Source organism: Oncorhynchus clarkii, chromosome 33 (genome assembly GCF_045791955.1).
Source record: "Oncorhynchus clarkii lewisi isolate Uvic-CL-2024 chromosome 33, UVic_Ocla_1.0, whole genome shotgun sequence".
NCBI lineage: Eukaryota > Metazoa > Chordata > Actinopteri > Salmoniformes > Salmonidae > Oncorhynchus > Oncorhynchus clarkii.
In genome coordinates, this window is record NC_092179.1 from 24,319,138 (window position 1) to 24,334,665 (window position 15,528).

The window sequence follows — 15,528 nt, forward strand, 5'->3', positions numbered from 1 at the left end:
ACAGTAACTTGGCTCTATACACAGAGTAACAGTACTGAGTCAACATGCTGAGGAACAGTAACTTGGCTCTATACACAGAATAAATAACTTGGCTCTATACACAGAGGAACAGTACTGAGTCAACACGCTGAGGAACATGGTAATTGAGGTAGATATTAGGGCTGGGCGACATGGCAAATCAATTATCACAATATCTATATATTTTTTCATTCGATATCCATAATTATCACGATATTAATCAAATAATGTTAAAAAGGTGCATATCTGCTTCAGACTCAAGAATGCCTAATGCCTGAACAAACCACTGGGCAGGTAGTGGTTAGAGTGTAGGGGCGGCAGGTAGCCTAATGCCTGAACAAACCACTGGGCAGGTAGTGGTTAGAGTGTATGGGCGGCAGGTAGCCTAGTGGTTAGAGTGTAGGGGCGGCAGGTAGCCTACTGGTTAGAGTGTATGGGCGGCAGGTAGCCTAGTGGTTAGAGTGTAGGGGCGGCAGGTAGCCTAATGCCTGAACAAACCACTGGGCAGGTAGTGGTTAGAGTGTAGGGGCGGCAGGTAGCCTAATGCCTGAACAAACCACTGGGCAGGTAGTGGTTAGAGTGTATGGGTGGCAGGTAGCCTAGTGGTTAGAGTGTAGGGGCGGCAGGTAGCCTACTGGTTAGAGTGTATGGGCGGCAGGTAGCCTAGTGGTTAGAGTGTAGGGGCGGCAGGTAGCCTAGTGGTTAGAGTGTAGGGGCGGCAGGTAGCCTAGTGGTTAGAGTGTATGGGCGGCAGGTAGCCTAGTGGTTAGAGTGTAGGGGCGGCAGGTAGCCTAGTGGTTAGAGTGTAGGGGCGGCAGGTAGCCTAGTGGTTAGAGTGTAGGGGCGGCAGGTAGCCTAGTGGTTAGAGTGTAGGGGCGGCAGGTAGCCTAGTGGTTAGAGTGTAGGGGCGGCAGGTAGCCTAGTGGTTAGAGTGTAGGGGCGGCAGGTAGCCTAGTGGTTAGAGTGTAGGGGCGGCAGGTAGCCTAGTGGTTAGAGTGTAGGGGCGGCAGGTAGCCTAGTGGTTAGAGCGTAGGGGCGGCAGGTAGCCTAGTGGTTAGAGCGTTGGGGCAGCAGGTAGCCTAGTGGTTAGAGTGTAGGGGCGGCAGGTAGCCTAGTGGTTAGAGTGTAGGGGTGGCAGGTAGCCTAGTGGTTAGAGTGTAGGGGTGGCAGGTAGCCTAGTGGTTAGAGTGTAGGGGCGGCAGGTAGCCTAGTGGTTAGAGTGTAGGGGCGGCAGGTAGCCTAGTGGTTAGAGTGTAGGGGCGGCAGGTAGCCTAGTGGTTAGAGTGTAGGGGCGGCAGGTAGCCTAGTGGTTAGAGTGTAGGGGCGGCAGGTAGCCTAGTGGTTAGAGTGTAGGGGCGGCAGGTAGCCTAGTGGTTAGAGCGTAGGGGCGGCAGGTAGCCTAGTGGTTAGAGCGTTGGGGCGGCAGGTAGCCTAGTGGTTAGAGTGTAGGGGCGGCAGGTAGCCTAGTGGTTAGAGTGTAGGGGCAGCAGGTAGCCTAGTGGTTAGAGCGTTGGGGCAGCAGGTAGCCTAGTGGTTAGAGCGTAGGGGCGGCAGGTAGCCTAGTGGTTAGAGTGTAGGGGCGGCAGGTAGCCTAGTGGTTAGAGCGTTGGGGCAGCAGGTAGCCTAGTGGTTAGAGTGTAGGGGCGGCAGGTAGCCTACTGGTTAGAGTGTAGGGGCGGCAGGTAGCCTAGTGGTTAGAGCGTAGGGGCGGCAGGTAGCCTAGTGGTTAGAGTGTAGGGGCGGCAGGTAGCCTAGTGGTTAGAGCGTTGGGGCAGCAGGTAGCCTAGTGGTTAGAGTGTAGGGGCGGCAGGTAGCCTACTGGTTAGAGTGTAGGGGCGGCAGGTAGCCTAGTGGTTAGAGCGTTGGGGCGGCAGGTAGCCTAGTGGTTAGAGCGTTGGAGCAGCAGGTAGCCTAGTGGTTAGAGCGTAGGGGCGGCAGGTAGCCTAGTGGTTAGAGTGTAGGGGCGGCAGGTAGCCTAGTGGTTAGAGTGTAGGGGCGGCAGGTAGCCTAGTGGTTAGAGCGTAGGGGCGGCAGGTAGCCTAGTGGTTAGAGCGTGGGGCCAGTAACCAGCAGGTAGTCTAGTGGATAGAGCATTGGGGCAGTAACCAGCAGGTAGCCTAGTGGTTAGAGCGTTGGGCCGGTAACCAGCAGGTAGCCTAGTAGTTAGAGTGTTGGGCCAGTAACCAGCAGGTAGCCTAGTGGTTAGAGCGTTGGGACAGTAACCAGCAGGTAGCCTAGTGGTTAGAGTGTAGGGCCAGTAACCAGCAGGTAGCCTAGTGGTTAGAGCGTTGGGCCAGTAACCAGCAGGTAGCCTAGTGGTTAGAGTGTAGGGCCAGTAACCAGCAGGTAGCCTAGTAGTTAGAGCGTTGGGCCAGTAACCAAAAGGTTGCTAGATGGAATCCCTGAGCTGACAAGGTAAAAATCTGTCATTCTACCCCTGAACAAAGCAGTTGGCCTACTGGGGAACAGTGGGTTGTAATTGTAAATAAGAAGTTGTTCTTAACTGACTTGACTAGTTAAATAAAGGTTACATTTGTTTTCATTATGTGAGCTACACAAAATGATACTTTAAGCAAAATTGTTCCACGTTTGTGGCCAGGGAGCACGTACCTGGGGTCAATTAAATTGATAAGCCTCTTGAAACCTTCCTTTTTGACTGTGCTAATTGGTAGCATATCCTTAGCAATGCAATGCATAATAGCATTTGTGATGTCTGTCTTTTCGTTATTTGCTTGTAGGTCATAAACGCTGTCAGTGTTGACTGCTTCGGGCAAACATCCCTAGATTGGCTGGTGCTAGAGGGGCGTTTATCAACACCGTGGAGCAAACTCAAACATCCCTAGATTGGCTGGTGCTAGAGGGGCGTTTATCAACACCGTGGAGCAAACTCAAACATCCCTAGATTGGCTGGTGCTAGAGGGGCATTTATCAACACCGTGGAGCAAACTCAAACATCCCTAGATTGGCTGGTGCTAGAGGGGCGTTTATCAACACCGTGGAGCAAACTCAAACATCCCTAGATTGGCTGGTGCTAGAGGGGCGTTTATCAACACCGTGCTGCAAACTCAAACATCCCTAGATTGGCTGGTGCTAGAGGGGCGTTTATCAACACCGTGCTGCAAACTCAAACATCCCTAGATTGGCTGGTGCTAGAGGGGCGTTTATCAACACCGTGCTGCAAACTCAAACATCCCTAGATTGGCTGGTGCTAGAGGGGCGTTTATAAACACCGTGCTGCAAACTCAAACATCCCTAGATTGGCTGGTGCTTGAGGGGCGTTTATCAATACCGTGGCTCAAACTCAAACTCCCTGCATGTTCCAAAGAGTGATTTTGCTTCAGATGTTGAAAAATGTTTGTCGTATTACCAGACTTCGTAGCCACCTGTCTACGGCACAATTTGCACCGAACACTGCTCTTTGTCGGACTTCAAAAAGCCAAACCACTTCCAAATGACTGAAACCCTTTAAAATCATTAATTTCTTTGTTGGAAGCTGCTCCTTCTCCATGGCTATCACTGCCACTGTGTCTGCATACATCACTCATTTTTCCTGGTTAATAGTGGCGACTCCATCACTCCAGGTGCTAAGTGGTTTTTAGTGGGCGTGTACCTCTCCACGTGCATATTGTCACTTCTCCGCACGTTCCTGCTGCGTCAGAGGTGCGTCAAATGGACTGTTGTACCTAATTATTCTATATCGACATTTTCGAAAATGAATCTAAATGTTTTTATATGGTTATTGAGGGAAGTAATTACCTCGATAATTATTGATTTATCACCCAGCCCTAGTAGATATGTACATCACTATGAATAAAGTCAGTCTACAGCACCACATACTGGAGCTACACAGCAGAGCAGAGGGAGAGACGAGGTGTGATCTACAGAGCAGAGGGAGAGAAGAGGTGTAATCTACAGAGCAGAGGGAGAGAATAGGTGTAATCTACAGAGCAGAGGGAGAGAAGAGGTGTAATCTACAGAGCAGAGGGAGAGAAGAGGTGTAATCTACAGAGCAGAGGGAGAGAAGAGGTGTAATCTACAGAGCAGAGGGAGAGAAGAGGTGTAATCTACAGAGCAGAGGGAGAGAAGAGGTGTAATCTACAGAGCAGAGGGAGAGAAGAGGTGTAATCTACAGAGCAGAGGGAGAGAAGAGGTGTAATCTACAGAGCAGAGGGAGAGAAGAGGTGTAATCTACAGAGCAGAGGGAGAGAAGAGGTGTAATCTACAGAGCAGAGGGAGAGAAGAGGTGTAATCTACAGAGCAGAGGGAGAGACGAGGTGTAATCTACAGAGCAGAGGGAGAGACGAGGTGTAATCTACAGAGCAGAGGGAGAGAAGAGGTGTAATCTACAGCACCACTCCACGTACTGAACGACCTTAATATATTCACATTGCAATTGTGGGAGAAGTCAAGTATATTATAATGAACGATTATTAACATGGCCGTTTTGTGATGACTTTTAGATAAACAATAACATTATGTAATACAACACGACAAAATGTACCATCCAAACATTGTAGAAAGACACTGAAACTATACATCCTACTGTCACAATTATCTCTGCATCATCACACATTGTAGAGCATCACATTGATCCATTGCCAGTCCTTTTAACGTCTGCTAAACTGTTTGTTCCACAGTTCCAGCCTCAAACACACACAAGTCTGACAATTGTATATTCACACATTCCACATGGAGGGGATTCCCGCGAGAGAAGGAGGGGGAACAGAGAGATGGACATCAGTCAGGATTAGCACCGTGACTGATCCATCCCACTCCAGTGAAAATGTTTTTTCCTCTCTGACGCAGAAGGGGGGGGGGAGAAGAGAGAGAGAGAGAAGAGAGAGAAGAGAGAGAAGAGAGAGAGAGGAGAGAGAGAGGAGAGAGAGGAGAGAGAGGAGAGAGAGGAGAGAGAGGAGAGAGAGGAGAGAGAGGGAAGAGAGAGGGAAGAGAGAGAGGAGAGAGAGAGGAGAGAGAGAGGAGAGAGAGAGGAGAGAGAGAGGAGAGAGAGAGGAGAGAGAGAGGAGAGAGAGAGGAGAGAGAGAGGGGAGAGAGAGGAGAGAGAGAAGAGAGAGAGAAGAGAGAGAGAGGAGAGAGAGAGGAGAGAGAGAGGAGAGAGAGGAGAGAGAGGAGAGAGAGGAGAGAGAGGAGAGAGAGGAGAGAGGAGAGAGGAGAGAAAGAGAGAGAGAGAGAGAGGAGAGAGAGAGTGTGTGTGTGTGTGTGTGTTGGGACTGGAGAGAGGGAGAGGAAGAGGACGGCTGCCAAAACAAAGAGAAATGACTGACAGACCCACTTGTGACATTCACACACAAACATGAAGTCTACTTCAAGCTCAGCTGGGGAACAGTGGACAAGTTTAGGCCCACCCGCCCACACAGAGAGATCAATGTGTGATATAAACAAAAATGGGCTGTACATCAAGATCACTTGGGAAAGGCACAAACACACCCACTCAGGCCTACCTGTGACATACACAGCAAACATGGGCTGTACATCAAGATCACTTGGGAAAGGCACAAACTCACCCACTCAGGCCTACCTGTGACATACACAGCAAACATGGGCTGTACATCAGGCACACTTGGAAGGGTGGGCAAACATATGAAGCTCACTTGGAAGTTAGCACACACGCACGGGTCACACACACTTGGTCGGATCAATGATGCAACCCCATCAGATCTTACACTGTTTAAGAGAAGGAAGGATGAGGGAAGGATGACTAGTATTTGAACAGGCCCCAATTGCTGAGATATACATGGGAGACAACCACTCTTGGATACCAGTCAAGCTTGTGTGGGAGGCTATTGGGAATCGGGCTTGGAGCTAGACCAAGTTTAGAGAAATCCTGAACACATAAGCACCTCCCTCGAGGCATTCTGAGATGCTCAGTTAGTCCCAAAGCTGACTGGGGGGAGAGAAGAGGGGAGGCAGACGTAAGAAATAATACATCTGCAAATAGTTTTACCGTTGGGGACGGAGGGAGAAATTAACTTGCCCACATACACAACACACAGACAGAGAGAGGACTCCTAACACCTCAGTCCCATGGTCCCAGTGCGGGGGACTTGAAGCGCTACACTGCCCATCTCTCCATTTCCAAAAAATCTAATCTGTTGTACCAACCTACACACTCCTCAACATTGTAACAAGGTTGTTCTCTAGCTCTGGCACCACAAAATAAAATGTAAGTCTCCTTCCTTTCTCCCCAAATAAATAAATCAACAGTTATGTTAAGAGAAGCAGAAAATGGCTGGCCAGCACATTTAGACTGGGTAATTATTAGAGAGAGATGTAGAGAGAAAGGACAGAGAAATACAGAGAGAAAGGACAGAGAAATACAGAGAGAGAGAGATGTAGAGAGAAAGGACAGAGAAATACAGAGAGATGCAGAGAGAAAGGACAGAGAAATACAGAGAGATGCAGAGAGAAAGGACAGAGAAATACAGAGAGATGCAGAGAGAAAGGACAGAGAAATGCAGAGAGAAAGGACAGAGAAATACAGAGAGATGCAGAGAGAAAGGACAGAGAAATACAGAGAGATGCAGAGAGAAAGGACAGAGAAATACAGAGAGAGAGAGAGAGATGCAGAGAGAAAGGACAGAGAAATACAGAGAGAGAGATGCAGAGAGAAAGGACAGAAATACAGAGAGAAAGAACAAAGAAATACAGAGAGAGAGATGCAGAGAGAAAGAACAGAGAAATACAGAGAGAAAGGACAGAGAAATACAGAGAGAGATGCAGAGAGAAAGGACAGAAATACAGAGAGAGCGATATAGAGAAAGGACAGAGAGAAATACAGAGAGAAAGGACAGAAAAATACAGAGAGAAAGGACAGAGAAATACAGAGAGAAAGGACAGAGAAATACAGAGAGAAAGGACAGAGAAATACAGAGAGAAAGGACAGAGAAATACAGAGAGAGATGCAGAGAGAAAGGACAGAAATACAGAGAGAGCGATATAGAGAAAGGACAGAGAGAAATACACAGAGAGAGCGAAAGAGAAAGTGAGCATTTCGACTCTGTGTGGATGCCAACAAGAGGTATGTCCAGGCTGAGTCACTCTAGGCCAGTGGTCTACAAAAGGTCGATCACCAGCTACTAGTAGCTCGCCAAACAATTCCCAAAGTATATGAAATTATTCATGCGTTACATCACAAACTGTCATAAACAAATCTCAGGTCTCCGACACCGCAAGCTCCCAGCTACTATCTAACGCAGCACTGACATTATCCCACCAATGGTTAACCACTATGGCTTAAACACTCAAACCCTTTTCTCCACCTTTATTTAACCAGGCAGGCCAGTTGAGGACAAGTTCTCATTTACAACTGCAACCTGGCCAAGCAGTGCGACACAAACCACAGAGTTACAAACAACCGTTCAGACAATAGCACAATAGAAAAAAAGAACGTCTATATACAGTGTGTGCAAATGGTGTGAGAAGGCAATAAATAGGCCATAGTAGCAAAGTAATTACAATTCAGCAAATTAACACTGGAGTGATAGATTTGCAAGTAGAAATACTGGTGTGCAAAAGGGCAGAAATGTACATTTAATAAAAACAATATGGGGATGAGGTAGATAGATGGGCTATTTGCAGTTGGACTATGCACAGCTGCAGCGATCAGTCAGCTACTCAGATAGCTGATGTTTAAAGCTAGTGAGGGAAATGTAAGTCTCCAGCTTCAGCGATTTTTGCAATTCGTTCCAGTCACTGGCAGCATAGAACTGGAAGGAAAGGCGGCCAAAGCAGGTGTAGGCTTTGGGGATGACCAGTGAGATATACCTGCTGGAGCACGTGCTACGGGTTGGTGTTGCTATGGTGACCAGTGAGCTGAGATAAGGCGGAGCTTTAACTAGCATAGACTTATAGATGACCTGGAGCCAGTGGGTTTGGCAACGAATATGAAGCAAGGGCCAGCAAACGAGAGCAGACAGGTCGCAGTGGTGGGTAGTATATGGGGCTTTGGTGACAAAACAGATGGCACTGTGATAGACTGCATCCAGTTGAGTGTTGGAGTCTATTTTGTGAATGACATCGCCGAAGAATTCAAGGATCGGTAGGATGGTCAGTTTTACGAGGGTATGTTTGGCGGCGTGCGTGAATGAGGCTTTGTTGCGAAATAGGAAGCCGAGTCTAGATTTCATTTTGGATTGGATATGTTTAATATGAGTCTCAGCTAACAATAACTGCCAAAGTATCAAGCAACATTGCCTCCGTCTGGTGCGTGTTTGTGTCTATCACTCTGTGTGTGGCCAGTTGACGTGATGATTGTTTGGTGGGTTGACAAATACTTTCCCCAAAACCTTCTCAACTAAATGTTAACTGCAAGGTAGTATATATATATTTTTTTACCTTTATTTAACTAGAAAAGTCAGTTAAGAACAAATTCTTATTTTCAATGACGGCCTAGGAACAGTGGACACTGCCTGTTCAGGGGCAGAACGGCACCTTATCAGCTCGGGGATTCGAACTTGCAACCTTTCGGTTACTAGTCCAACGCTCTAACCACTAGGCTACCCTGCCACCCGAGTATATAATTTGTATTTATTATTTGCAAACTTCATAATGAAATGATCAGCAGCAGTCATAGTCACAGGAAGGAGTGGTGCTGAGGGTGCTGCAGCTCCCCACTGAAAAATCTGTAAAAATACTAAATGCTCTATTTTTTTCACAAAAGTAGCGCACTGGGCCTTTACTAGTCCTGTATTAGTGGACCGATATAGCCGTCTGTAATGCAGACAAAACATTTACATCTGCCCCCCCATATTTTACCAGGTATATTGACAGAAAACGGTGTACAGGAGAAAGTAGTGTACTAAGGACACGGAGAAGAGTTGCAGGGGAGAGGAGAAGAACAGACCTATTGGGAAGCTAGAAGGGGAAAAAAACAGCTCCATTTTTTGATTTTTTATTAAGTGGCTCATGCTAGAAAAGGTTGGAGAACCCTGCACTTAGAACAGACCCTGGTGGTAGAGAGGTGCTGTCACCTGGTGGCCACTACTAGCATGACATCTGCATTGTCCAGGATACATATCAGGACCACTGCATTTACTTGTCATTCATCTCGTTTTAAAAAGACTGGTGGTGATGTGACACAGCAACACCAATAATGTATAGGTATATAGGTGTGAAAAGAAGTGCAGTACTGCATCAAATGCAGAGTACTCCTCTCTTGCCTCTACACATGCAGCAGCTACGTCATCAGGTGTGCAGATAGCCCTACTCTGGCATACAAGTGCGAGAAACAAATCGTCACATTGGCATCACTTCCATTGTTAGGGTAAATTAATGTGAAGGTTGGTCCTAGTCAATAGTAACCTGCAGATAAGCAGCTGATATTGTCCAGTCTTTAACCCAATACTCAGGAATACCATCCTTTTCTTAAAGATGAACTATGTAGAAATCACTCCGCCATTTCCTGGCTGTTAATTTCCTTTTATTTGACAAAACAGGCAACTATAGTGTGGAGAATCAATGTGCCATCTAAACCGCTGCGAAATGTCTTTTACATCAGCTGAAATACAATATTTTGGGTTGTGTACAGAACCGAAAGTAAAAGATGCAAAAACTAACAGGAAGCATAGAAATAGCACAGATAGAACTGATCTACCGCTTCTTAGACTTGCTTTCAACGAGAATGACAGATCTAGAACTAACATTTCAATGTGAATGTGGTCAGGTCACCCAAAAAGTGACATATTGCAGCTTTAAAGGGCATTTACAACACTAGAATGGCCTCACCATCTACACTGATGTGAGAAAGTGTTTCTGACTATTGCCATGCAGCCAGTTGTCCCCTGTCCCTCCTTGACAGTGACAGGCCTCTGATGGAGACAGGCCTTCCACCACATCACTTTCATCCACCACGTCCTCTCTCAGGGCAGCTGGTCACAAGGGAGACCAGAGGAAGAAGAGAGGAGGCAGTTTCAGCCTATTGGGACGTAGCCTACCTACCAGTCCCAGCAGAGACAATGTGAGAGAGAAGGAGAAATAGAAGGTGAGAGAGATAGAGAGGGTTAGTGAGAAAGAGGGGGTATGAGAGAGTGGGGGATGAGTCAGCAGGTTTGACTCTGGGGATGGGAGTGGTATCCTATGAAGCGAGCTAGATTTACTCAGGGTTTTCTAAAGATAACCAGCTTCAGTTAGCGTCACATTCCAGGTCAGGCTTCATCCGTACTACGACGATGGATATTGCTCGTCCACCTGCCACTAACAGGCTTGTAACTGCACATGCATGTCGCACATAGCAAGTCAAACACCAGACTCTCCATTGAGACAATCCATGGGCAAGTTAGTGCCACATTTTAATTTGTGCCCAAAGAATATACAACAGAATTCTTGCTAATTCAGCAGGCTATGGTGTGAAATGAGGTTTAGAAGCCGTCTTTATGACATATCGTTAAAGCTATCCTTGGTGTGCTTATCAATGTACAACCACTCCCCCACACGCCTATCAATATGTTTTCATTAAGTCATACAAAAGTGTTACATTGCATAAAGTTTCAAATTCATTCTGTGGTATATTTTAACATTACTATTTAAAAAATACATTTAAAAAAGTAAATAAAATCTTTGCAAGAGAGTGGGAATCTGACTTCATTGGTCCTTAGCTCGCAGAGCAGACATTTCATTCAGGATAAATGGATTTAGCCCAGAGTTAGCCTGCCCCGGAGCAGGATTTGTTGCCATAGAAACGTACCTGGCTAAAAGTTGAGTTACTTTTGTATTATTGGTTCTCTCGAGTTGAACTCCGAAGTGACCAAAGTTAGCTCGCCAACTTCTCAAACCTGCTTCGTATGATACCCTTCTGGGCTGCTCTCTCTCTGAACTCTATCCATCCCTTCCCAGAAAAATAATGAGGGAAAAGGGGAGAAGGACTGGGAATGAGAGTATGACAGGAAAGTTGACAGGCTGCAATATCATGGGACCAATAGAACAAAGAGAGGTCAGCAAATGAGAATTCAAGGTGCCCAAACCAAACAATCCAATGAGGATGTTAAGCGAGCCCAACTGGCCAATGACAGTTCAGGGAGCTGACAACGTGACAAAACACCGAACGATGAAAGTCGCCACAAAACCAACACCTATCTATCCCACCACACCATTTGGAGGTAGTCAACAATGGCAGTTTGAAAAAGCCGAGGTGACATTTTACAACAAACGCAGCGTCGCCGACGGGGCTTGCCTCAAAAAGGAAACCCAATAATTCACTAATCCCTAAACAAATTTGCGAACATGCTGCTGACTTGAGGCGGTGGGCCTCAGTGTTATTCTGAGAACAGCAGGAGGGGAGGAAGAGATGGGGAACCATGCTGGGAACCAGCACAAGGGCTCATCCCTCTACTGGGGAACTGAACCTGCCTGTCTGCAAAAACAATGCACAGGGAAGGAAATGCTCAATTCCACCCCCCTCCCCTCCCTCCTTTATCACTTCTGTCCGTCTACCCCGCTATCTGTCACTCCCCTTTACCCCCCCCCCCCATCTCTCTCTCCCCCATTCCTCTCCCTCTACACACTTCACTCCTCCCCCATGTCAGCTTCCTTGCCCTGGACTCAGGGAGATCTGAGGGCAGCCGAAGCCAATGCATAAATGTTTGATCCTTTTTTTCAGCACAAGAGTCTTCTCTCTGACTCAGGGGGAAAATGCACTAACGTAGCTAGTTTTTGCGTGTGTGTAGATTTCTTTCACAAACTCATTCTGTAAGCAGATTGCAGCGACAGCAACACCTTTTATGTAACCAAAGGCTAGCCGTGAATATTTCAAGGACTTAAAAGTCCAGCTAACGGATCTGAAAAAAATCTAAGCAGATCATAAAAGCTACTACTTCAGCGAATGAAATCAACTTGCTTTGTGTGTCAACCTAAAGAAAATAGATTGGACAAAGGAAAACCATACCGCAGGCTCAATTCAGAATATAAACAGACAAACTATGTAAGACACCTAACTTCTGAATATTGGGAGTACTTAAAGCTAGTGTCTGGGATTTTGGAAGCTGTTCAAAAGGTCATTTAAATTCCTTTATTCTTAAAGGATTTTGCTGTTTTTGAAATCACAGACTGTAGCTTTAAGGGTAACACTAAAACAATAGAGGCTATAATGTGTCCTCTTATAACAGCAATAAGGCCGAGCTACATTACTGGAAGCTCCATTTGTGGCTCCGTCTTACTTAGTAGGAAGTAATGGACTCTGACAAGGCCAGGTCTGGGATTCAAAGGCAGTTTCCTCTGTGATATTAAGACAATAATCATTTATCCTGCCGTATACCAATAACATCCAGAACTAATATCCCGTCCCGTGTCTCAGAGCGGAGCCGGAACGTTCTAGGAACGTTGGAGAAACGGCAGGCAATTCTGCAGTCATTTGGCTAGGGAGGAAGTGTTCAAGGTTACTGCTAAAGCCCTTCCTCTTTGTACCTCTGTGCTGGGACTTTTTTTGTTGGGGGGGGGGTGCGCACATATTTTGTCAGAGCTCTCAAGGACTGGTCCTGCTTTTGGTGCAGTGCTATGACAAAAATATGAAATAAACAGTTGTGGAAATACTGCAGTAAGCACAGCCATGGAGGTAGCGCCAGGGAAACATCCCCTAACAACCAAAGCAAAGTTAGTCTCATGGATTGAACACAGACTGTGTACTATTAAGAAAGCATCTCCTTCTCCCTCTACCGTCACTCACTTCCAAATTCATGAAAGGGAGTGAACAAGGAAAGAAGGGAAGGGGACGACCTTTTGGATTGGAATGCAACCCCAGTCCTAACCCCCTTGAAGCTGTGTAGTATGCAGGGTCTTCTTACCTTGGCCACAAACTGCCTGTCCTTCTGGTCCATGTTGGCTGTGGGGGCTACGTAGTCCTTCCAGATACGCACTTTACGTTCTTTAGCAGATCTAATAAACAAAAGGATGACTCAGTTAGAAGGGGGATATGTCAACAAAAAGAGGAGAGGAAACAAACAGAAGAGGAATCATCAATGAAGATGTGACGACCTTGGGTAATGTGAAAAGCAGATCTGTTCAAAAGAAAAATGAAGGTGGAGAAAACATCCTTTCATACAATTCTCAGTAAATATCAAAACATCATTTCATATACTGAACAAAATATAAATGCAACAATTTCAATGATTTTGCTGAGTTGTAGTTCATATGAAGGAAATCAGTCAATTGAAATAAATTCATTAGGCCTTCATCTATGGATTTCACGACCGGGCAGGGGCGCAGCCCTGGGTGGGCATAGGCCCACCCACTTGGGAGCCAGGCCCATCCACTGGAGAACCTTGTTAAAGGGCTTTATTACAGAGATCCTGGGCTGGCGTGTTTACACGTGGTCTGCGGTTACGAGGCCGGTTAGACGTACCGCCAAATTCTCAAAACAACGTTGGAGGTGGCTTATGGTAGAGAAATTAACATTCAATTCTCTGGCAACAGCTGTGGTGGACATTCCTGCAGTCACCATGGCAATAGAACACTCCCTCAAAACTTGAGACATCTGTGGCATTGTGTTGTGTGACAAAACTGGACATTTTATTGGCCTTTTGTCCCCAGCACAAGGTGCACCTGTGTAATGATCATGCTGTATTATCAGCTTCTTTATATGGCAAAGGAGAAAAGCTCACTAACAAGGATGTAAATACATTTGTGCACACCATTTTAGAGAAAAGCTTTGTGCGTATGGAACATTCCTGGGATCTTTTATTTCAGCTCATGAAACATGGGACCAACACTTTACATGTTGCGTTTATATTTTTGCTCAGTATATATATAATTCCTTATAAAAATTCATACAAATACACGTTCATATGTAAAAAATATCAAGGCAATAGGCCAACATAAAAATAAATAAGCACTTCCCATCATCTGATATTAAACATTTTCATGATGTGTTTAAAACCAGAATATGAAATCAAATCCATGCTAAAACAACTCAGACTAAGGATAATGATAAAGACGGCTCAATTGATATTCTGAGGGTGAAAGTTCCACATCTCCAGCTGTGCTGGATTCAGACCAACTACAATACTGATTTATGCCTGGTCAATTATTTCAATTTCCTGCCTCCCTCGGGGTACTCCCTGATTAGTACGTACGTAACTTACATGATATTTCAGAGGTTTTTTTCTGGATCAAAAAGAGCCTCATGGTGGTGTAGCATGGGGCATGGCAGCTGAGAGAAACATGGTCGGTTTTAAAGCTACATTCCTGCAATTCTCTGCACTTTGCCATGGCTAATGCTGTGTTCCTTTGCTCAAACATAATAATAAAATCAACAATGCTAAATTCATTGTTTTTGCAATTTTCTCTGTCTAACCTTTATTTCGGTGATTGTTAGTTCTCAAATAAGAATCTACACACACTCAAAAGTTTGGGATCACTTAAAAATGAACTTGTTTTTGCAAGAAAAGCTAATATTGTCCATTAAAAAAATATCAAATTGATCAGAAATACATTGTTAATGTTGTAAATGACTAAACACCAGTCTCAAAGTCAACAGTGAAGAGGCGACTCCGGGATGCTGGCCTTCTAGGCAGAGTTGCAAAGAAAAAGACAATATCTCAGACTGGCCAATAAAAATAAAAGATTAAGATGGGAAAAAGAACACAGTCGCCTCTTCATTGTTGACGTTGAGACCGGTGTTTTGCGGATACTATTAAATTAAGCTGCCAGTTGAGGACTTGTGAGGCATCTGTTTCTCAAACTAGACACTAATGTACTTGTCCTCTTGCTCAGTTGTGCACCAGGGCCTCCCACTCCTCTTTCTATTTTGGTTAGAGCCAGTTTGCGCGGTTCTGTGAAGGGAGTAGTACACAGCGTTGTACGAGAGCTTCAGTTTCTTGCCAATTTCTCGCATGGACTAGACTGACAAGTTTCAGAGGAAAGTTTTTTGTTTCTGGCCATTTTGAGCCTGTAATCAAACCAACAAATGCTAATGCTCCAGATACTCAACTAGTCTAAAGAACAGCTTTATTTCTTCTTCAAAATCAGAACAGTTTTCAGCTGTGCTAACATAATTGCAAAGGGGTTTTCTAAGGATCAATTAGCCTTTTAAAATGATAAACTTGGATTAGCTAACACAACGTGCCATTGGAGTGATGGTTGCTGATAATGGGCCACTGTACTCCTATGTAGATATTCCATAAAAGATCTGCTACAAAAGTCATTTACAACATTAACAATGTCTACACTGTATTTCTGATCAATTTGATGTTATTTTAATGGACAAAAACAAGAACATTTCTAAGTGACCCCAAACGGTTGGTTGTGTGTGTGTGTGTGCATATATTTTACACTGCAAGCCATTTTCCGGTGAGCATGCTATTGTGTCCTCCAATCAAACCTTTGTCAGAACACACTGACAAAGTTGTCAGTCTCACTTCAAATGAGAAAGAAATGAGTCATTTCTAAAGTATTCACACTTAACCACATGCCCTAACTGGTTGGATAATAAAACGGTTGAGGATAACGATGGTTGTGGTCACATTCACAGATTGACCGTGTTGTGACGTATGTTGCGGTAGTGGT

The 15,528-nt window shown here is 45.4% G+C and overlaps 1 protein-coding gene across 1 annotated transcript in view; it reads right to left on the minus strand.

Annotated features, from left to right (window-relative positions):
- Positions 1-15,528, minus strand: part of LOC139393228 (staphylococcal nuclease domain-containing protein 1-like) — a 334,741-nt gene that overhangs the window by 304,571 nt on the left and 14,642 nt on the right. Inside the window, exon 9 of the mRNA XM_071141677.1 lies at positions 12,810-12,900. Within this exon, the coding sequence (XP_070997778.1) occupies positions 12,810-12,900 (91 nt within the window). The remainder of the gene's footprint in view (positions 1-12,809; positions 12,901-15,528) is intronic.